This window comes from Rattus norvegicus, chromosome 4, assembly GCF_021556685.1.
Source record: "Rattus norvegicus strain SHRSP/BbbUtx chromosome 4, alternate assembly SHRSP_T2T, whole genome shotgun sequence".
NCBI classification, from domain to species: Eukaryota; Metazoa; Chordata; class Mammalia; order Rodentia; family Muridae; genus Rattus; species Rattus norvegicus.
Window position 1 is genome coordinate 94,100,050 of NC_141537.1, and position 25,336 is coordinate 94,125,385.

Sequence of the window (25,336 nt, forward strand, 5' to 3'; positions counted from 1 at the left end):
TCTAGTATTTTCTGTAGGGTGGACTAATGGATATATATCTTTTGAATTTGAATTTGTCTTGAAACATCTTGTTTTCTTCATCTCTGATGATTGAATTTCGCTAGGTATAGTAGTCTATGTTAGCACCTGGTGTTTTTTAGAGATTGCAAGATATCTGTCCAGACCAAGATAGCTTTTTGAGTCTCTGTTAAGAAGTTGAGTGTAATTCTGATAGGTCTACCTTTATATGTTACCTGCCCTTTTCCTTGCTCCTTTTAATAATCTCTTGTTCTGTAGATTTTGTGTCTTGATTATTATGTGATAGGAGGATTATCTTTCCTGGTCCAGCCTAATTGGTGTTCTATAAGCTTCTCCTATGTTTATTGGCATCTATTTCTTTAGGTTTGAAAATTTTTATTCTATGATTTTGTGGAAACCATTTTCTGGACCATGGAGCTGTGACTCTTAACCTTCTTCTATTCTTTTTTTTTAAATTTATTTAATACTTAATAATAATTCTTTGGTTTCCAGGCAAACATCCCCCTCCCCCCTCCCCTTCCTTATGGATGTTCCCCTCCCAACCCTCCCCCCATTGCCGCCCTCCCCCCAACAGTCTAGTTCACTGGGGGTTCAGTCTTAGCAGGACCCAGGGCTTCCCCTTCCACTGGTGCTCTTACTAGGATATTCATTGCTACCTATGAGGTCAGAGTCCAGGGTCAGTCCATGTATAGTCTTTAGGTAGTGGTTTAGTCCCTGGAAGCTCTGGTTGCTTGGCATTGTTGTACCTATGGGGTCTCGAGCCCCTTCAAGCTCTTCCAGTTCTTTCTCTGATTCCTTCAATGGGGGTCCTATTCTCAGTTCAGTGGTTTGCTGCTGGCATTCGCCTCTGTATTTGCTGTATTCTGGCTGTGTCTCTCAGGAGCGATCTACATCCGGCTCCTGTCGGTCTGCACTTCTTTGCTTCATCCATCTTGTCTAATTGTGTGGCTGTATATGTATGGGCCACATGTGGGGCAGGCTCTGAATGGGTGTTCCTTCAGTCTCTGTTTTAATCGTTGCCTCTCTATTCCCTGCCAAGGGTATTCTTGTTCCCCTTTTAGAGAAGGAGTGAAGCATTCACATTTTGATCATCCGTCTTGAGTTTCATTTGTTCTAGGCATCTAGGGTAATTCAAGCATTTGGGCTAATAGCCACTTATCAGTGAGTGCATACCATGTATGTCTTTCTGTGATTGGGTTAGCTCACTCAGAATGATATTTTCCAGTTCCAACCATTTGCCTACGAATTTCATAAAGCCGTTGTTTTTGATAGCTGAGTAATATTCCAGCTGTATCCATTTTCTGTATCCATTCCTCTGTTGAAGAGCATCTGGGTTCTTTCCAGCTTCTGGCTATTCTTATTATTCATAGGTTAGGTCCTTCTGTAGTATCCCAGATTTCCTGGATGTTTTGTGTCAGGAACATTTTTAGATTTCACATTTTTTTGACTGATGTATTTGTCTCTTCTATTATATCTTCCAGACCTGAAATTCACTCTTCTGCCTCCTGTATTTAATTGATGATCCTTCTGTCTGTTGTTCATGTTCTCTTCCCTAGGTTTTCCTTTTCCAGGTTCCCATCAGTTTGTGTGTGTGTGTGTGTGTGTGTGTGTGTGTGTGTGTGTGTCTTGCACAACTTTTTCTTTCACCTGTTTATTTATATTTTCTTTTAAATCTTTAAGGGAATTACTTGTTTCTCCTTTAAAGACCTCTACCTGTTTGATTGTATTTTTCTGTATTTCTTTAAGCGATTTATCTGTTTCCTCTGTAAGGCCTCTGTCATCTTTATAAGATTGTTAAGTTTATATTTTTTTGTGTGTGTTTCAGTTGTGATAGGATATAGTAGGGTAGCTGTGCTCTCAAGCTGTCATACTGCACAAACTTTTGTTGATTGTGTTCTTTGCAGGACATTTAGCCATCTGGATAGCTTTGATTCCTGAATATTCTGTTCTTGTAGGCATGGGGAGCCAGTTTAACCTTGATAGTCCTATTATGATGAGCCTCTTATGGGTATCCTTGGACTGTATAGTTCAAAAATTATAGATCTGTATGGTTCAGGAGTCATAGGTCTGATGAAGTTGGGCAGAGATCTGGTAGGAAATGGAAGGCCATTGGGGATGGTACTCTGCTTAAGTCAGCTTGGTGTACCTCAGAGAACTCAACAAGCAGAGAAGATGGGTGGAAGAAGAGACATTAACCTGTATGGTTCAGGCTCAACAAGTCTTATGAGGGGTATGGAGGACACTGAGGTGGGGGGGGATGGAGGTGCCCTAGTGATAGCAGGCTGTTCAGGGCAGGTTAGCTTGCCCCAGAGGATAGCAAAATAAGTAATATCCATAACAACAACAATAAAATCTTTTAAGAATATCAAAATCATTAATATCCATAACAACAACAATAAAATGTATAACGTTATGAGTAAAGATTCAATGTTAAAGGTACAATCCAATTTAGAATAACATTCTTACCAAAATTCTGCTTAATCTTCACTCTTTGTTACATGGGATTATAAAAATAAAACTGAAATTTTAACAAAGTTAACATTCTCTATGTGTCTGGTTCTTAGATTTTCTTGCTGCATCATCTGCCAGCTGAGGATCTTTCATGAGTGTAGGGTAGGGAGGGTACTGCTTGAGACAAGCTGATCCTTTTTAACTCTGAATGCTTCAGGAAAAGGGTTTTCTAACCTGTATGATGTGTAACATTACAGCAGGTAAGAAGGTAACCACTTCTAAAATAATTTCCAAACCATTGAAGAGCTACAGATGGATGTTTTCATAGATTTAACATGCATGAATACTGAATTAGTACGTTGGTGACACTTTCATTATTGCCTAGCCCATAGTTCCTGTCTGTGACTCAATAAACTTGTCTTTAAAACCAAAACCGTATAAACAAAAAAAGAACCACAAAACACAGATATTCTACATGACAAGGAAAAGGGTAAAAATGATTTGTATAAGTTCTCCTTTAAGTTATTTATAAACACCTTTCATAATGTTTAGTTAAAACTATATGGAAGTCAATATTAGTTGATGAATTTACATCTCTTTACTTGAAAGTTGGTTTTCATTCTTTCTTTTTAATAGCTGTCTTCTGTTTTAGTGTTGTTTTCATTGCCTTTTGACAAACATTTGGAAGGCAGTAGTAAATTTTTGAGATACTGGTTGTGTATCAGAAACCAAATTAAAATTTTAAATATGGAATTGAGCCAGATACACTATTTTATAATTAAAGGCAGTATAGCTAATATAACAATAGTAAATGACTCTTGAGAATAAGAGGCTAAAAGCAACTAAAAAACACCACCCATAAGTAATATGACTTTATGGAAAGGACAACAACTGAAAGCTTTGCATTTAATTAATATCTGCAGATGACTGAGCAGAGAAAAATAGTAGTGAGTAACCATAAAGTTCAGTCTTTCATAATATAATAGTCTTTCTTTTGTTTCCCTAAGAGAAATTAATGGTCAAATTTATAAAAGTAGGCATTCCTCATTATTCTGGAAGCTGAAGAATTCAAAATCAAGACACTAAAATGGAGAAAAGTCTTTCTTGTCATCTGATAGAAAAAGGATAAAGAGAAAGGAGGACAAGAGAGAGGACAGAGGTACTCCACCCATTCTTTTAGGAGGATTAATTTTCAATCTTAAACCGTTTCCAAAGATAGAATCTCATTAAACTGTTGGCTAGCCTAAGTTCCCATCTCCAACAACACTGTACTGGGGATTTAGTTTCTATATGCTTTGCACATCTTACTATTAACATCATCTTATCCATTAAGGAGAAAAAACCCAAAGTGCTTAGCTTTAGAAATAGAAACAATAGTATATGTGTGAACATCATTTGACTTGAAATATAGAATTAAACAGCCAACTTCATTTCTCTAACTGCTTGTGTCCCAAGGTGGCAAAGTGTTGCTGATTGCAATGTTTTTATAAAAATAATTTTTAAAACGTGTGTTCTTTCAGCAATTAGAACATGCTCCAAGCATCTGTGATGGAAAATCTCAAAACAGATGGAGTTATAAACCAAGAACCCTTTGCATATGGTCTGGGTATATTTATGTATATTGTATGTAGTCATATACATAAAAATCACATGACATAAAATATCAGAGAAAAGAATATGCCACTGAGAAGTCCTTGGCTTCAATAGGGAGACACACAGTGGTTCCCATCATCTTCCTAACCCAATTCTGACCAACTTCCTCATGTGTTCTTAACTGAATTCTGTGCAAACAAAACTAAATGATGCAGTGTTTGAACTGTCAAAATTTGAAGTTCCTGCCAAACATAAACTCTACCTGTGATGCCCATGCAAGCCTTTAAGTTTATACTTTCCTCTCAGCTATTGGGGTTTATGCCCCTTACAGTAACCTTTACCCAGGACAAACAGACTAAGATCAATGCAGAACAGTTAGATTCCTCTGTGTCTCAACCCCCTTCAAGAGTCAACAGTAGCTTTCCCTAGACGTACAGTGTTTCATGTACCTCAATGTAAATGTTTTGGGGTCAACCAGTTCCAATCCAATGGAGCAGGTAACCTCTTTCTTCTGTCTTTAATGAGACTACATTTGAGCTGCCTGATTTTTTTTGTCAACTTGACACAAATTAGAGTCATAAAGGAAGAGGGGACCTCAGCTAAGGAATTGCCTTCATCAGATTGGACTGTGGGCATGTCTGAGAGACATTTACTGATTGGTTCATCAACCTCTGTGGAAGGTATCATTCCTTAGGAACTTGGTCCTGTGCCGTATAAGAAAGTAAACAGAGCAAATCATGGAGTGTAAGCCAGTAAGCACTGCTTTTCTGTGGTTTCTGCTTCAATCCTTGAGTTCCCACCTTGGGTGCATTTGATGATACACTGTAATGTGTAAGTAAAATAAACTTACTTTTGGTCCCTTTTGTTCAGTGTTTCTAAGAGCAACTTACAGGCAAGTTAGAGCAGCCTGATTCTTTTGTTGTTTCTGCTGTTGTTTTGTTTTTTGTCTCATTTTGTTTTGTTTTTCAGTACTGACAATACAGACTCTAGAGACTTTTTCCTCTAGAGAACTCCATCTGTTCTCAGCCCATATAATTTTGAAGTAACAGATGAAAAAGTCTCTTGTTTGCTTTCTATGATGAAGGATAGAAAGAATCTTGGGCCATTACTTAGCTACAGACTTCTCTTCATTTTGTACAGGTTAGAAATTTTAAAGATGAAAGGACATTCAGTACTTACTGGCTGTAACTCTACAGTCTCTCCCTGTTAAAATTTTCACAAAATGATTTTAGTGGGGTTTTTTTTTCCAGAATCTTTTTCTAGAATGCTGTCCCAGGGTGACACCTCATCAATAAGACAGAGCAAAGCAGTTACAGCTACTTTCCACTGTTCAACTGCATGATCTCTAAATTTCAATTTCAATCGGATGCACTTTTCTATTGTTTGATGATTCCTATTTTGATCACCTATAGATATTGTAATTACTCCTGCTAATACATGCAGTAGGATGGATATACAAAACAGTGACCTTAACGTAATTTGTGGGTCATCTATGTGTGGTTACACATAGGAAGAGATAAAAATAATAATGAAATAGAGATCAAGTGTATTACATAGATACAATATCAGCACTTGGAAGACTTTTCAGAATCAGAAAAATCACAAGTTCCAGGTTGTCTTGAACTAAAATTTGCCAGCCCAAAGGCTGTCTTATGAATACAATTGTCTCTATGCTTTTGTATGTCTATCCTTGTGGACAGGAAACAAGGGGAAGAGAATCTGGAAGGAGTTGGGAAACAATGTCATTACAATATGAGAGAAAATTAAATAAAAACCATATTTATAAAAGAAGATATCAGGCAGAGCAAGGCATGGAGAACAATCCAATCGATAGTGATCAGCCATGCCTTCTGACTCAATACCTGACTCTGTGGTCCTGCCTTGAGTTCCTGCCCTAATTTTTTTCATTAATGGACTGTCATGCAGAAGCCTAATATGAAATAAACCATTTACCTTACCTAAGATATGCAGTAACAAATTTTAAAGCTGTGCATGATTGACATGTAACTGTAAATTTATGTTTCTAAAGAGTAAAATCAAATAGTTTTCTTATAGTATCATACATGAAAAAATATAATACATGAACCAAAGGTTTTCCTTGAAAATTAGAATTTTTTAACTTCTGTGGTTTAAGTTTCAAAACTACTGTTTACTTGGACACTTGTAATGATACTAATGCCTGATTTGAATCCAGTTGTGTATACATTAAAGCACTTTCCTTATGCTAGATGAGCCAAGCTTTTATATAAAAATTTTAAATATTAGTTGCATTTGCATTTGTGAATTAGTAATGTCTTATTTACCATAGAAATGAAATCAACTTTTGACTGGGCTTTTTGCATACATTCTTTGAAACTATTAATAAATCTAAATTCCTAATGCTTTCCTGGATGGTAAAGTTACAATCATGAGAAGAATATGTGATTTTTTTTTCGAAAACTTCAACCTGAACCTCTTAGGTTCTAAGTGTATTCCTCTCAAATGTCATTGCTCACATGGATTTGAAGTCCATGTAACCTCATATGAGTCAGTGCTTGAAAATACGTTCCCAATGATTATGTATTGACATAATATGCATGGAATTACTCACTGATAATAACAGTAAGTACACATGGCAATCATGTGGTAAGCTTTTAGCTTGCACTTCAAATCAGCATTCATTAGATTGGCAATTAATTATACAGAAGACTTTGGCCTTTTCCTTGTTTCTTTAAGTTTCTAATGATTCTATAAACCAGCCTATAATAAATTCTAAATTCTTAGAAGGTCAGCACAGACAGTCAAATTTTTGAAATAAAAGCAAAATCAGTTATTACAGCTAATTATTTAAAATGTAAATATTTGGCGTTTTCTGAACTTGCTCTTTAATTTATTTCTGTTCTTCATACATTGGCATCCTGAACCATTAATTATATCTTTTAAAATACATATGCTGTGTTTATATTTGATCATCTTTATATTAAATATAGTTTTAACTGTAAGTTAAATAAATTTACATATACAGAAAAATATAAAAAATGCACATCAATCATAAAGTACATAATAGCAGCTATAAATTGCTCATTTACATGCCAGAATGAAATTATTGGTAATATTTAGTATTTCATTTGTCTGTGGATTTATTTCTTAAGGGAAATGACAAAAAAACATTTCATTTTTTCTAGTTTGTTGAGGGAGAAAATGTCATCCAGTTTGGGGACACATGGTGGCCAAAAATTTCTCCTTCCAACTCTTTGTCTGCCTTATGGCTCACCTCTTTCAAGTTAGCTACTTTCTAAAAGCTTGCATCCTATATGAAACAGGTATTTTCCTGAATCATGAAGCAATAATTATACAGGTTTAACTGCTACTAATTGAATTTCTACCATATGAGAGACAAATGACAGGTACTGGTTTATTTCTAATCCTCAAAATAATCTTGATTCTTGCCACTTTGCCCTTTTAAATATGGCCAAATTGAGCCAAAAGATTGTGTAGCACCGCAGAGCTAAGGGAAACAAAATTCTTGAACTGCATTCTATCAGCACTTCTTAATTCAAGGGTTTTTTCATATATCATGTTTATGTATTTTTTAAAAGATGTACATTCACATGACTCTGTAAACCATTGCTTCTCAGAAAGGAGAAATCATACAAAACCCACTTACCTTGGCATTGCTGTGCTCTCTTGCAGCATGTGAACTTATGAACCAGGGCATCTTGGCCTTGGTCAGCTCCATTGGTTGCACATCTGCTGGGTCCCTCCAGTCTTTGGCAGACGCCATGCATATCCCTCACCTCTTCATTCAGCGTTCAACAGCTGGGACCCCAAGAAGTGGCTGTGGCCTCACCAGGAGCAACAGAAACGATGACTATACCCTTTCAGTTCGTCCACCTGTCTACTTGAATGAAGTCATCCTAAGAGTAGTCACAGAGTATGCATGGCAGAAATTTATTATCTTCTATGATAGTGAATATGGTAAGTGTTTGCCGTCTAAAGAGCTTCATAAGGTAATGTTTGCATGAGAAGCAAGTTCATTAAATTCTAAAAGATCTGGGAGAACATATTAATCATGTGTGGCTTTTCTTTGTTTCTACTATACCTCACAGCAACAAACAAGTGGAAGAAGTATTTTCAATGCTATTGAACTTGTTCTTTGCATTAAATAACTCTGAAGTAAAATGTAAATTAAATACCTGTTGGAGAGTAATAAATACACCTGTTACTCCAGTACCACTAAGGCTTAGGGAAGAGAATAGGGTCAAACCCAGCTTCGCTACTAGCTAGACATTGTTTTGTAAATACACACATACATACATACATACATACATACATACATACATACATACATACATGCATAAATGCATACATACATAAATACATCAATAAATGAATGAATCTGTAATTGATGTTCCATTTAAAAGTCTGTCTTTCTTAGTAGTCCAAGTACAATATATCTTAATTAAATAATAGGAAGTTAAAAAGGAAATACAATCTCTTAAAAATGCAAAATTCTGTGATGAAAATAATAGTGGTTGTGGTGTTAGTGATGGTGGTGATGGTGGCAGTGGTGGTACCAGGGGCAGATTCTAGAACACTGATAAAAAAACAAACTTTTCATTTAGTGGCTAAAATTTTTATCCATTTACTTGTTTATATACCTACTTACTTAATGTTTTACCCATTGTTGTTGATAGAAGTAGAAATTTTTTCTCTGCATGCTTTATGTAATGTGCAGCTTTACGAAAACTGCAAACTAGTATGAACCAATATTTCTACACTCTTTCACTGTATCACATGGTTTCCAGAGTGCACTGTAACATGGGGAGAAAACAATTTGTCTCAGAATCCTTACATGTGATAATGCATCAAGAGAAAATAACATTTTTTTCATTCTTTTCTGAAGCTCTTCATTTCCTAACCGGTCTAAAGCTCTTTGATCGTTGTTGTCCCCTTATGCTTGAGAGTCGCAGAAGTGACTGGAGCTGGATATGATCAAATGAGAATAAACATCCCCCATGAAGAATTCACTTAGAAGTGTGTTTCCCTTGAAGATTCTAAAATGTTTCTCTTCTGGGTCTTGTTTATCCGTTTTTTATGAAAAGAATGTTTTTCTTCGCCAAAAAGTAAATAGGCTTGGAAAACAAACAAACATTCAAAGCAATCCTTTCTTCTCATAACCGGGCGTCAACTGTGAGAGTCTGAGCAGTGACAGACAAGTGGGCTGCAGGACAAAGGCAACAGAGCCAGAACCAGCAGGCTGGCAAAAATCTGGCAAGCAACAAAGGAGAGCCCCCTGGGGCCAGCCAGGAAGGGCACAGGAGCACTTACATTTAGGCCTAAATAGTCAAAAAGCCAGGCCTTTTGGCAGCCGGAATCCCAAACTCAACGGGCAAACTTGAGCCAAGGTCTGAGGACTCTCAAGAAACTTTTTGTCTCCAAGACGGAAGCCAGTACTTTGGTTGCTTAACTCACATTATTTAGGGGTCACAGAATAAGGATTAAGAGACTGACGTGAACAAACGGAACAAAAAGAATATTAAAAACAATTGGCACATCAGCAGAAGACAGATCGGTCTTGCAAGCATAAAACACTAGCGAGATGATATTTAAACACACGGTCTGTCTCTAGAGTCACTGTGCTCGCTGCCTTTGTCTGCTTTCGCCCATTACACTGTGCTCTGTTTTGCCATTAAATGGGATTCACAGCCTCTGATCAAGTGTACACTGAAATAATCGAAGTTTAAAATCCAGATAAATGGAAAAAAAATACAGTCCATTAAAATAAGTAGCAGAAAAGTGATATTTGATGAAGACACTTTCTTCGCGTTAAAATGAGAAATTTAACCTTTGATTGTAGAAGTCTGTAGGAGAGAAAAATCACTCATTATCACTTGTTTCCCAGTCCTGTGAGAATGAAGATGTGGTCTTCACAGGAGAAGAAACATTATTGACGAGCTGAATGGTGTTCTGCATTAGCAGCAGAATGTCTTCTAACAGCAGTCATAGTCACCTAACACTTGAGGTTCTCTCTTCTCCTTTAATGCCTTGGGGTCCATAAGGAGCTATAACTGCACCAAGGTTGAAAGTATTTCCATTTAAATACAGGGTTTATTTAGGAATCAAAACCAGACAAAGCATTTCCCTCTACTCTGGAGGTAAATGTGCTTTTGAACACATACTTAATTTAGAGTCATGAAAAATGGCTCTGCTACAATCTTCAAGATTATTTCCAATAGAAAGCATTATTTAATAAAAGAAAACTTTCTTTTAATGCTCACAATAAATCCTGCTAGTAAAAACTTGCGCTAGGGTCCTAGATAAACAGCAAGCTCCCACAGACTTTGTAGCTGGAAGAGGGCAGTCATCAGAAACATCATTCTAAGTGGATTAGACTTGACTTTTATCCTGATTATCAGGAATTGCTTCCATTAATGAATGGATTAAGTATCATTAGTGAACAGAATCAGGCAGCATAATGAGGGCCATAGTTACATATTTATTGGAGATACAGTTTGCTTAGAATAATGTGTGTATATGCATATAAATGATTTTAATATATACATATTATATAGAAGTATATATATATATATATATATATACACACACACATATTTCTTTTATAGAGAAAAGCAGAGTGCGTGCCTTTCAGGCTTCCTCATCTAGTTGATTAGTGATGTGCTTTTCTTCTGAAGTATTTAATTATGTTTAAAGGTAGTCTAACAAAGAAAATCCATACCATCGATTCGATGTAAATGGATCAAAGAGGTTTGAAAAGTATGGAAACTTTATTTGAGAGAAGTTATTTAAGCCTTTCTTTTCCAAAAGTGGAAGGGAGTCTGTGTTGCTGAGCTTTTCACAATGTGCACTATGTAAAATATCCAGTTCTTCTTACTATATTACCAGGTAGGGTTTAAAATGTGTTTCAGAATATATGTTTACCTTCTATTACTAAAAACCTTCCAGTCAGAAGTGGTTTCTACGCCCCTTGTAAGAGGAGACAGTGAGTCCCGTTTTCAGCGGCTGAACGTTGGTACAGTGTGATGAGGACTTTACTTTTGGCAGCCGTGATGATCAGCCTGTCTGGGTAGACTTTGGTCTTAGTTACTAAGGTTAGGGAACATCTTGGGAGAAGGCATATATGAGAAGTGGACACTTCAATAAAGAAAAATGGGATCAGGTCTTAGCAAATGAAATATTTAGAGTTGCTCATTTTGTGTGCCATGAGCTAGAATAAATATTTTATTTTATATCTTTTAATGTTCTCAAGAGCCAAGAACACAATAACAAAACTATCAGGTGAGAATATTTGCTATATCTAGTCGCTTTGCAGAATTCTTCAAATGTATGCATTATCTCATGAAACCCTCATAGTTATCTTCTAAGCTAACTGTTAATATTATTAGTATTTTTATAAAGACAAAACATCAAGTAAGGCAATGCCAAACAACAAAATAAGAAGCCCAGATGCAATCATCAGTGGTCTCTCCATTACTCCTGCCTTTGGTCACTATTGTATTTGACACTATAGTAATAGAGTAAGATTAATTCCTAACAAGTTAAAAATCAAAAAAAATAAAATAAAATAAAAAATGAAAGACAAGCTCACTGATTGTATACAATCATTTTCATTAAAGGGACATGATGACTTTAAGCCTACAGATTTCATGTATATTTATAATAACTTAAACAAAAATCATAGATATTTTAAATAGGAAGATTTGATGGTTTTTAGAAGCAGGGAAACAGAATAGTAATTATGATAAAAAATAACCTAGTTCATCTTTATTAGTAACAGCTGTTCATATGCAATAACCATTGTCACAGAGGAGAGAGAGGATTCCAACTCTCGTGGAACAATATAAGTCTTGTGTTGATGTTGGGTAGTTTTAACTCAAGTCTACCAAAGTCTGTGAATGAATCCAGCTCAATCCATATGATGTAGGTTTGCCTATACTTAGGAACCTTAGTGAGAAAGTGTCTTCAAACTTTACTTCTCTGCTGCTTAGTTTTATTGGACTGTTTTTTTTTTTTTAATTTCACTAAAGATCTGGAGTTTGAGCATTCATTATTTCAGCTGACATATGATCCCAGGCTCCTCCTACCTAGTGAGTATTTCTGATTTCAAAGCACAGAGTGCCACAAGAGTTTTTTAGAAAATGGCTGTCACCATAGCCCTCTTTTTTTTTTTTTTTTACAACATTGGCCACTAGTAACTATTCCATAAAATTGCGGTTCTTCAAAATGAATCTGAATTACAGAAATTGGGATCAAATCCATTTACACTTTCTCGCTACATTTTTTGATAAGACTAACTCAACTCTTTAATGAGTAGACTGAATCCCAATAACAATCAGACTTTCTTTCAAAAGTTGGATGGCATTTTCCTTGAACTTCTGCACAAAACTTTCAACTGGACCAAAAGCATTAATCCAGGTACAATTGGCTTATTTGTGATCACAAAGACTCCACTCCCTATAAAGACAAAGTCTGTTATCTATGATGACCCTGACCGGTGGGTTGAAGCTTTATAGGCTGACCTCCAAAACTGAAATGTTGCCATTAATCATGTCACTTAGATTAAGGAGAATGTTTCCAATTGGACTTCTTCAATTGTAGTGAAAATTGAGCACACAATTTTTAAAAGATTATTCCACAAAGTTCTCACAAATAAATAAGGGTAGCTGCACTTTAGAGGAGTTTCTTTATATTATATCATTGCTGGATGCTACTTACCTCAGCACTTTAAAGATCTCTAAAGTCCATAACTAGTGTCGAGTGCCTTTAAGAAGGTTATATGTGGAACCTACATGTGCTATTTCTAAGGCATATGACGTTGACCTACATGAGACACAGATCTTTGTTACAAGACATCCAGATTCCTTGCCAGCTTATAATATTTGAGACTCTCAATTTATATAAAATAAACAAATTCTATTCTTAAGAAAACTTTGTGCAGTTGACATCTGGGTAGTGTTGTCACATGCTCTTAATCCAAGTACCTGAGGCAGATCTCAGGAGTTTGATGTCAACCTGGTCTACAGAATGAGTTCAAGGACAACCAGAGCTGCAGAGGGATACTCTGTCTCAAAACACAACAATGAAACAAACAAACAAACAAACAAACAAACAAACAACAAAACTTGACCTTATTGTCTACTTCAGGGCCAGAAAGCTATTGTTAGGTCTAATACTTATTTTAATAATCTCATTATTTAAAACATTCCCTTGGCATCGTTCAAGATACCACAACAAGGTTAAACAATTTTATTAGAAGCAGTATAAATCATAAGCCTAATTATGTAGTATTTGTTGATCCAGGCTACTACTCTGATCCGCACAGAGTACTTCTTACAACCCACATGATAGATGAGAATTGTGGTAAAGAATTGGGAGAGATATTCATAGGCATTCTACATAGGCAGGCATGCATTCCCTGCTGTTTGCAGTAGACACACTGGTCAGATTAGAGGAGTGGTGGTAAGAGTGTGGTGGAGTCATCTCATAGGAATGAAAATTATAGCAATGAACTAAAGTAAAGCACTTACCCAGTGTAAAATGTTTGAACCCAAGCATTTTCTCATGAAAAAATACTCCAAATTCATTTTTATGGACTAAGAACACCCATATCTTCTCTAACTCTAGAAGCCAACGTTCTTATTTCAAATTCTTTTTATACTTCCAGAAAGAAGTACCCTATTCTAATAATAACAACTTTTGCTATTTATCTTTAAGAACTGTAGGATATTTCAGGAAAAATTAGAAAGTGATTGTATCTCTCACTCTGGCCTTCTTGGGTCATTAGAAAGGGATTTTGCAAGCTGTGTTCACAAATTGCTCATGGCCTCTGCAAATCCAGCTAGAAATACTGGGAGGCTGATGAACATTTAAACTCAAACAGACCAGTTTCCATCTAGCTTAGTGGTCCTGCAGGCTCCACCTGAGAAAGTGATATCATATGCAAAGAAAGTCAACATGGAATCTTGAGTATGAAAAGCAGACTTGTGTTATCTGACACTGCTTTCATGCTGGTGTTATCTGTGTTAAGTGAACGAATGACCTTACATAGGTATATGAATCATAGAGAGGTGGAAGCGCTTATATGCTTGAGTCAGTGTTTGAGGAGATAGCTTCAATATCTGAGATTACCAGAAGTTCGAGGAAGATACAGATTGGGAAAGATCCACCAATTGCTTGATGATTAGACAGCTGTTCAGTGTTTTAAACACACACTTGCCAGATTTCAAATTGTTACATAAGCTAAAAACCAGGGCATTGATTATTCGTTTTAAAGGATATGATGGCAGTGCCTAATTCTTCTAATTACTCCTCAGAGGCAGACAGAAATCGAAAATAGTTCTTAGTGAAGAAGAGGATACGTAATGGAGCTTTGTCCACTAGGAGACCATTGGTAAAGAAGAAAATACCTTCTACCTTTGGAAGGGATTAGAAATTCTTGAAGTGAATGTTCCTGGATTTTGTTGGGAAAGTGTTATAATATTGCAGCCAGAGCTATTATAAGTTTCCTTTCTTGGGATATCTAAAAATTGTGTTTCGACTGTAATATCCATAGCAATTAATAATTAGGTTATATTCAATAAAATGCAAGCTTAATTTAAAACTTCAAATACTGAGGATAGGTTCCTAGCACTGAGAAGGTGAAGTGGACACCACATGCTTACACCAAGAAGCTCTCTACAATTGGTCCGCTCTTGCAAAGGAAAAACTAGTTTTCTTTAATGGAGCCTCACCTTCAGGGGAGGTCCCAAGCTCAGGAGTAGGTGGCCAACAAAGATAAACTCAATGGTATTTTTGTAGAATTTTTAATTTCACATTGCCTTTGCATGGACATTTTTTCTCTTACTGGCATTTTGAGAATATATTTGGGTTCCAATTTTGTGCATTATAGAGAATGGGTGTTCTGTATGATTGTGATTTTTTTTTTGCTTTATGCTGTTTGTTTTTGAAAGAAAGAAGGAAAGAAAGAAAGAAAGAAAGAAAGAAAGAAAGAAAGAAAGAAAGAAAGAAAGAAAAAAGGTAAGGAGAAGTTGGGTGGGTATAGATGTAGGATTAGGGTTAGGGATCAAAGAGGAGTTGGGAGAGGGAAAAAGCCTGAATTTTTTTAAATACAAAAATGCAAAATGTTTGCGCAACAATTATTGTCATGCTTAATATTTTTATGTCTTTTTAAATAAACATATTTAAAATGTATTTATTTTTTCTTTTTCTATTTTTAAAATTTTTCTTTTATTGGATATTTTCTTTATTTACACTTCAAATGTTATCCCATTTTTTGGTTTCCCCTCAGGCAGCCCCCTATTTCATCCCCCATCCCCCTGCTTCTATGAGGGTGCTCCCTCACCCACCTACTCCCTCACTTCCTCCTCCCCACCCTGGCATTCCCCTACACTGGGGCATCAAGCCTTCACAGGACCAAAGGCCTCTTTTCCCACTAATGCCCAACAAGGCCATCCTCTGCTATGTATATAGCTGGAGCCATGGGTTGCTTCATGTGCACTCTTTTGTTGGAGGTTTAGTCCCTGGGAATATTGGGGACCCTGTGTTCAGTCCAATGGTTGCTGTGAGCCTCCACCTCTATATTTGTCAGGCTCTGCCAGAGCCTCTCAGGTGACAGCTATATCAGACTCCTGTCAGCAAGCACTTCTTGACATCCACAATAGTGTCTGGGTTTGGTGTCTGTATATGGGATGGATCCCCAGGTGGGGCAAATTTATTTTTAATAGTAAAAAACAATCTGTAAAATGTAGACTTATTTTGAAACAGAAATCCTATGGATAGTTTGTGTTAAAAATATAGTTTTCAAGATAAAATGTGAAAAAGGCATGAAACAAGACTGCTTAGCTCACTTTCATCTTCAAACTAAATGAAAGAGAAATTTATTTTTTAATATATTTGAGTATCTCAAATCTCTTCACTTAATTTTTATTCATTAATGTGCTATAAATAACATACAAATACAACAAGATTAACCAGATCCATAGCCTATACACCTCAATTACTTTCTATGCTGATAGAGAGGCCATTCTGAAGCTACATTGGATTTTACACTTTCATTGTCAAATATATATTTTATGCATATTCTATCACCAAAAACTGAAAAAAATTACGAGAGCTGAAACTAAAAAAATTGAAAATTGACTTCATATTCTTCCCATGACTCAGGTAGTCATGAATTGCTTTCCTCTGAGTCCTTCCTCAACAGTCAATATTTACCTTCTTGATTCCCTTTCTATATGTTGTACCATTCCTATATGCATATATGTTTATTTCTCTCTATTTTGCACATGTGTATGTATGTGTATGCATATAGAAGCATTTTTTAGCTATTTTTACATATATTTTATTTTCTGTTTGTGTTTAGGAATGTTTGCCAACATGATATAAAAATTCATATGACTTGTGGCCGCAAAAGTTAAATCCCTAGGATTGTAGCTACAGATGTTTGTGAACCAGCCTGTAGGTACTGGGAACAGAAGCTGGGTCGTCTATAAGAGCAACAAGTACTCTCAACCACTGAGACATCACTCCATTACACACCACACACACACACACACACACACACACACACTGATAACATCTTCATTTGAGGTGTAATAGGTAATTTTTTTTCTTTTCTGAGGTTCCATACCTCCCTTAATAATATGGAAACTAAGTTCATCCATTTTCCTGCAAATTTTGTGATTTTAGTTATCACTGGAGCTGAAGAATATTACATTTTTATATGTTTACTGCATTTTTGCTATCGAGTCATCTGATGGTGAACCAGTAGGTTGGTTCCATTCATATAAATCTTTACCATAAGTGCTTAATCATTCTGAAAATTGGAGACAAATCTCCATTAAGTGTCAAGAAAATGAAGTAGTATGGAAATGATCAAATTAAATCGAATGATCAGATTATCTTGCACTTCTTTGTACAGAACAATTTCCACTTCAGGAAATCCCAAGTCTGTTACCTGCATGCTCCTCTGCATATTAAAATTATTCATTTAATAATGCAAATTAAGGTTCGGGATACAGTCAGGTGGATATATAAGCATAGTCCTTCATTTTGAAATGCAGATTAGGGAACCATCCTCACTAATGCATTCCTGAGGTCTGATCTTTATTCCGTGTAGCATAGCATTGGTGGAGATTTAATTGGGGCCCATAAGATGGACATTTGCTCTTAATTGATCGCAAATGTTTATAATCGCTCCAAGGATGCTTTCAAATGTCTGATAACTATAATAATCTTGACATTCTCTCTCTCGACAGCCTGAAACCTGTTTATTAGTCACTGGCTGCTTTCCAGTCTTCGGTTCTCTCATTTTCTCCAGTCTGCATCAATAAGCATGTAATTAATCCAAGCAGTTTATTGAACCATTTCCTTTGCATTAATACATATTATGTCAAATAGGTTAAAAAATAGTATATTTCTATTCAGGATTTATACACCAGTGACTGTACTTTAAAAATATTTCCCAGTTTTACTGCAAAGCTGGTTTCCATAGTAAAAGATGGGAGGCCCAAATGACAAGCTCTTAATGCTGGATCATAGTTACCAGACACTGTCATGTCAAACCTCAGCACAGCGTGCTATTATATATATATATATATATATATATATATATATATATATATATATATATATACTTAAAAATGTCAAAAAGTACTACACGACTCCAAAAATTCATTTTTGTTCTTTTAAAAAGCATACTTTGCTCTCCAAATATTGGAAAAATTCGTTTCTGGCTTATGATATATCTCATATATTCAGCACTAAGCTGTGTTCCAATTTGTAAAATGAGAAAGTGGGAGAAGAAAGTCAGAAGGTCCTACAATTTAATTTTAAAGCTTAACATGCGGTCATAATTTCAGAAACGCCATGCTTAGCCAGTGCCATGCTGACGTCTCCCTGCTCAAATTGAAGTCTTCAATGCATTAAGTGATCAGAATGATTGAATGTCTTAACCTTCCCAAAGGAGAAAATGATGAATTCAACATGAAACTTTACAGATCTCTTTTCTTATATTATTTAATATTTAAAGGTAATTCTGAATGCAAGGATGAGACTATAAACTTTTATTTTGTTTACAGAAAGTCACTATGTTTAGCTAAATTGTCAATTAACTTTGAAAAGCACAATATTGCAATATTTCTAAATCAGTATTCGGTTTGGTGTTATTATCAGATAGAATAGACCACATTTCCTAGGATCTGATTTGATTTTCCCATCACTCGCTTCCAGGTACCTTTGACAGTGATTGGCACACAATAAGTCAATACTATCAAGAAAGTGATCTAATGTGACACAAATGGCTTATATAGGTTCCAGTAAAGTGGATCACATATTTAGCTTAAAATCTGTTCCATTCTCTCATATTTCTAGTTTCTTCTTAGTGTTCCTTTAGAAACATAAATCAACATTAAATTCCAAACTTAATTGGGCTAGTCTACTTTAAAACAAACCACTTTTGGTAGGAAGATTAAGATTAATTCTACTCTGGAAATAAAATGTCATCATTTTACAAGATTGGACAAGATGAACCCTGGCCTCCAGTCACTCCACTTATCCATTACATGTTAGAGGATTACAAGGAAAGATGGCCTAAACAGAAAATGTAATTTAGGGGTCAGAAAAAATTAATAGTCCATAAAATATTAGGCTCTGAAGATGATTTTGTTTATTTTATTTAGGCCTTTTGAGGCAAAGTCTCTCTATACAATTTGTATTGGTCAGTTTCTGACTCACTTGTACAGGCTAGCACTGAATTTGAGAGTGTCTTCCTCATCCTTCCGTGAGCTGGGATTGCAGAAATGTGTCACAATACCTGGCTGTGCTCAGAGTGTTTGCTTTAAAGATAAAAGAAAGATAGGTAAAGATAGGTAGGATAGATAGATAGATAGATAGATAGATAGATAGATAGATAGATGGTGTGTTGAGCAATAGACATATATATTTATCAGTAGATAAATATTTTAGATAGATAGATGAAAGATGATTGATGATTAATAGATGATAGATTTATCAATAGATGATGATATATACATAGATAAATAGATAGGTAATAGATGATTAGTAAATAGATGATAGATAAGTGATAGATAAAAAGATAGATACATAGGTAGATGAAAGATCAGTGGCTCCAACGTACCTAATGATGTGACTCTTTACTATTGTTCCTCATGACATGGTAACCCCAGCCATAAAATCATTTTTGTTGCTACTTCATAACTGTAATTTTCCTACTGTAAATATTTGTGTTTTCTAATGGTCTTAAGTGACCCATAGGTTGAGAACCACTGTGATAAATCACTCTCTCATTCCTATTAAGAAATTTTTCTATCTTAAAATTTTCTGTATAAAATATAAAATAAAGCAGAAATTTTGACTCAGGTTACTAAAATCTCGATGACTGAAATGTACATTGCACTGAAATGTGATGCTTAAATGACTACCTTCAGATTTTACCCACTCTCATTTTTATCAGGAAAAAAAAACCCAGTACTTGGATGAAATAGAATTATATTGTGGATTCCTGCATGTGAAAGTTCATACTTCCCTGAGATTTTTGCTGCTCTATTGCATTGCCTTCATCAGGCATGATCAAATAATTTATGATTTAAATTTCCATTTGTTCTGTCTGTAAACTTGAAGCACCTCAAAGACAGGAGCCAACCATGTCTTTCTCCACATCACCAATTATATGTATGTGTATCTGTGTGTGTGTGTGTGTGTGTGTGTGTGTGTGTGTTATTTGTATATGTGTATGTAGTGGGTCAAACACTAAGGATTGAAAGTTAAAGCTCCCTCCATTCCTCTGCTTCCTCCTCTTTTTCTAACCCTCTTCCTTCTCAGTTAATTTGTAGTTGACTGGTGGAGATTTGTTACATGTAGAAAACAAACTGCCTTTCTTTTTCATTTGTCTGACCAGATCCTCTGACTCTTATCTTAAAACTACCACATTACAACGCAGTATACAAGAAAAACCATTCATTTACATTATGGATTTATTCAGACTTCAGTTGACTCCTAAGAACCAAGGACTCCTGCTGACTAGCCTAGGTGCATAGGATCATCAGGAGTCAACCATAGAAGGCTGGACAACATATGTACAAGCAAACACTGAAGCCAGGGTTATTTCATAAGTTAAAAAAATTGCCCATCTTGCTCTGGGAAGACAGCAGAAACCGAGATATTAAAATGGAAGGCATCAATTATAAGAGCAATTCAAAGTGAAGAGAGCACAGAAGCAACTTATTGACCCAAGCTTGTTTTTCTGACTTCAAATGCAGTGTATTCTCCATACACATAGACATTGTTTCCTGAAAGAAAAATAGGAATGTTGACTAGAAGTGACTTAAAAGGCCATTTTCAACCTGAAAATTAAAACTAGAGCATTGGACTCCGTGGATGAGAGCAAAGTGCCACAGTGAACTACAAACACATTAACCACAGTAACACTCAGGATAAGTGCTGTCTACTCTTCCTAAGGAAAGCAGGTCAGCTGGCTAAGTGTTCACAGCCAGCAAATACTGCGGAACATGTGGTCTACACATGTTTACTAGGAAAAGAAAGGATCTGCAGTATTTATGATTCTCTCCTCTTCTGTTTCTTTTTTTAATCCAATTTTTATTTGTTTACATTTCAAATGTTATCCCATCCCCCCTGCCCCTGCTTCCATGAGGGTGTTTCCCCACCCATCCACCCACCCCTTTCTGCCCTCCCACCTTTCTGACATTCCCCTATACTGGAAGGTCGAGCCTTGGCAGGACCAAGGGCTTCTCCTCCCACTGGTGCCCAACAAGGCGATCCTCTGCTACATATGCAGCTGGAGCCATGGGTCTGTCCATGTGGTGTTCTTATGGGGTTGCAAACCCCTTCAGCTCCTTCAATGCTTTCTCTAACTCCTCCAATGGGGATTCTGTTCTCAGTTCAACAGTTGGCTGCAAGAGTCTGCCCCTGTATTGGTCATGCTCTGGCAGAGCCTATGAGGAGACAGCTATATCAGGCTCCTGTCAGCATTCACTCCTTGGCATCAGCAATATTATCTGGGTTTTGTGGCTATATGGACTGGATCCTCAGGTAGGGCAGTCTCGGAATGGCCATTCCTTAAGTCTCTGCTCAAAACTTTGTTTCCATATTTCCTTCTGTGAATATTTTTGTTCACCCTTCTAAGAAGAACTGAAGCTTCCGCATTTTGGTAGTTCTTCTTCTTGAACTTCATGTGGTCTGTGGACTGTATCTTGGGTAATTCGAGCTTTTGTGCCAATATCCATTTACCAGTGACTGTATACCGTGTGTGTGTGTGTGTGTGTGTGTGTGTGTGTGTGTGTGTGTGTTTCTTTTTTTTTGTGATTAGGTTATCTCACTCAGCATGATATTTTTAGTTCCATCCATTTGCCTATGAATTTCATGAAGTCATTGTTTTTGATAGCTGAGTAGTAGTCCATTGTGTAGATGTACCACATTTTCTGTATCCATTCCTCTGTTGAGGGACGTCTGGGTTTTTTCCAGCTTCTACCTATTATAAATAAGTCTGCTATGAACATAGTGGAGCATGTGTCTTTGCTGTATGTTGGAAAATCTTTTGGGTATATTCCCAGGAGTGGTATAGCTGTGTCCTTAGGTAGTACGTACTATATCTAATGTTCTGAGGAACCTCTAGATTGACTCTCAAATCTGCAACACAAATTGAGGAACTATTTTCTAGATTGATCTCCGAATGACCATCATGGATTCACTCTGTCTGCAGAATTTTCAGAGTCCCAGGAGTGGCATGAGGCTTCAGAGTCCAAGATTTTCCAGATGATACTGTAGTTAAATTCTGTAGACATTAATTTTTAATCATTCTGATTTATATTCATTTCTATTGCTGGCACCAGAGGATATCACAAGTTTGGATGGTCAAAACATGTTGACTTTTATGGGTCAGAAGTGCTTCAGGTCATGGGTTCAGGGGTCATAAATCAAAGGTACAGGTAAAGCATGTGTTGTTCTGCTCGTTCTGGGAGACTCCATTTCTCTTCCTTGTGCAGTTGCCAAAGATGGCTGCCTTCCTTCACTTCTTCCTCAGATCAATCATCCACACTGCCTTCTCCAAACCTTCACTCATCTTTTTTTGTCTTCTCCTTTGCTTCTCATAATTTTAGGTCCTCACGATAATACTAGACTCACCCATGTTATAGAGTTTATCTTCCTATTTTGATTTCACTGGATTCCCTATCTCAGTAACAGCTTTAGGTTTGATCCCTCTTAGGAACGTAATTTACCATATTTACAGATTACAAGGTTTAGGATGAGGGCACCCAGGAGAAGAAATCACTCTTCTGCTGACCACAGTCCCTTTGTGGTACCTAAGGGAAATTGTCTTTGCCCATAATCTTATGTTTAATAACTCAGGTGATGAGCTGTCTAACACTTGCTGTTATGTATTTATCTGGAAATTATGGCTAATAGCAGCTGGATAGCATTCTGTTATCAATAAATAGCCCCAACTGACAGGTGCAATCAGTCTAGCAGCTCCTTGAGGTTGAAAACCATGTGCTTTTATTTCTGTAACTTTTGGAACTTAGCTCAATGACTAATGAAATCAGAATGAAGATAATATGGGGGAGTAATTGAGATGGTTGATTATGTTCATGTTTAATTAACAAACCCAAAGGCCTACTCTTTCTTTTAATGAAACTTTTATACACAGCTGCTAATAGCATGACTTGGATCCTTCTCTTCTCAGACATACCAGTTGCTGTTCATGATCAAACGAGGACAACACTGACTGCTTGATTCTTGTATAACAGAAATCAGCCTTGGGTTGAGTGCTCTTTTGAGTGGCTAGCCATCAATAAATTTGAGGCAATGTTGCCTAATGGAGAACAGAGCAGTAGTCCTTTATCAGTCAAATATTCATTCATTCTATCCCCCTCAATCTCTCTCCCCACCTCTCATACACACACACACACACACACACACACACACACACACACACACACACACACATATTAACTTGATCTTTGCAGATTCTTACAAAATACCTGTTTCTTCATGTACATATTCAGCAATTTTTTTCACACAATTTTATAATTCTCTATTCGTAAGTCTACAGCTATGGAGTCACACCCAAAATTCTGAGGTCAGAAGTTGATTCTGACCCAGCAATAGTGTAGATAACTGCTTATGTTATGTTCAAAAATAAAATCTAGAAAAGAACAATATACATGGCTGGAGAGACGGCAACCAATTAAGAGCACCGACTGCTCTTCCAGAAGTCCTGAGTTCAAATCCCAGCAACCACGTGGTGGCTCACAAGCATCTATAATGGGATCTGATCCCCTCTTCTGGTGTGACTGAAGAGAATGACAGTATGTTCACATACATAAAATACATAAATAAACCTTTAAATATAACAAATACATTTAAAAATATGTAATAAGTCACTAAAGGCTTAATTTGCACCGTAACTTCTGCATAGCAGCTATATGTTCCATTTCCTTCCCCAGAGACAGCTTATCTCCCACTTATGTCCATCCTCTAATTAAAATTTTCAATATATGACAGTTTTATTGGAAACTGTCAGAGGCTCTGTCTGTAACATCTGAATCCTGACTCCAGGTAGATTTCTCTGACAACTCGGCCTCAAGCAGCAACTGAGTACTGTTGGTTCCAGGACTCAGTCCCAGGAGTCCTGTTGGTTCTTGAAACACTAGGCTCTACCTATGAAGGCATCCTTCTACACGACCAAGCTATCCCCTCCCTTCTCTTCTCAGGACCATTGCCTCCTCACTCTTTGGGGAAGAGTATTAGGGTCCAGTTTTGCAACAAGACCTCCACTGGGTGTTCTGGCTAATACTGGCCTCTCTCTATACCGTGGTTTCATGTGTTGATTCCTTCTAACATACTTTGTACCTTGTTTTTCTCAGCTACCGCATCATAGAGAGTGTCTTTACTGCTACCCTCTTACTTTAAAGCACTGGATCCACTATTTCACTGAATATTTTTTTTTAACTTTTTTTTCATCAGATGAAAAGTGTAAAGCTGCATCAAAGTTGTACTTTTGGAATCAAATTTCAAAGTGTGCATCATCTGGAAAATCTCAGATGCTTTGCAATGTACTTTTGACTTTGGTTTTATTTATATGACCTTGTAAGTAATCCAAATAAAAAAATAAAAGAAAAACCTTACAATTCAAAATTAAACTTATGTTCTGTGTTCTGACATGGGCCAAGGCTTTTCATTTTTTTTTTAACTCTTCCAAGTGATTATGATTGACATGAAAGGTTTGAGGACACCTGATACCCACAATCCCGATATCATGTATAGACCTGTGTCTGCCACCCCCATCAGCCCTGTTCAGTCCACTGTTATTGTTGCACTGTTAGATGCCTTCTGACTTGGATGTTTTGCCTCCATTAATCTTGCTCTTTTGTTCTTACTGTGGTGTGCCCACAGAGCCTTTTGTCCTTTTAATCTGTTTAATGCTGATAGCTGAGGCTTATAATTTAGTTAGGAATATATACTGGAAGGTAGAATATACACAGAGAGTTATCATAGAGATGAATATGTCACTAATGTGAAGTTTTCAAAAAAATCTATCAATAGTGAAAGCATAGATTTTAAAAATTAATCTGTAACTTCGCAGATATACATTTTATCCTGCATAAATGCCAGTTTCTATATTTGGAGCTATTTATTTCTTGTCCTATGGGCTTACCTACTCTTTTCAAATTAATTATACCACTTGAGAGGCAAATTTTGCATGCATGCAATCACACACAATTAGAAATTTTGATATAAAGTCCATTGGTGTTAAGTCCCTCATTTCTGATTCTTAACCAAATATTTTAGCTTTAATTTTTTTATGCCATGGGGAAAAATGAAAAGTATTTGTGAACTAATAAAAACAAATAATATATACTGGCATTTCTTTAACTAGGTAGACTTTAAAGCCATATTTTCTAGTTTAGACCCCTTTTGCAAGCATTTAGTGTAGTAGGAGAAAAGGAATTATAACATTTTGGGTATTTGTTTATATTTAAGCTTTTATATTTAATTATTGATAATTACTTTTGATATTGTATTTTATTTTCCTTATTTAAAACATGAAGTGAGCCTTGACCTATTTACTTGACAACTCCTTAGAAACTTTCATATTTGAATTTGATGTACAAATATTTTGCAGACATCCATACATTCAAAATCTTGCATCATAGTTTCAGAAATGCTGAAAAACGTTTTTATTTATTTATGCACGTGATGCCACCTCCTTAACCCTGAAAAATATATTTCCTCTTAA

The 25,336-nt window shown here is 36.2% G+C and overlaps 1 protein-coding gene across 2 annotated transcripts in view; it reads left to right on the forward strand.

Moving 5' to 3' along the window:
* Positions 1-25,336, forward strand: part of Grid2 (glutamate ionotropic receptor delta type subunit 2) — a 1,491,717-nt gene that overhangs the window by 695,163 nt on the left and 771,218 nt on the right. For both annotated transcript variants that reach the window (XM_087659390.1, NM_024379.2), the window contains 1 exon segment: positions 7,735-8,019. In XM_087659390.1, coding sequence (XP_087515516.1) covers positions 7,735-8,019 — 285 coding nt within the window.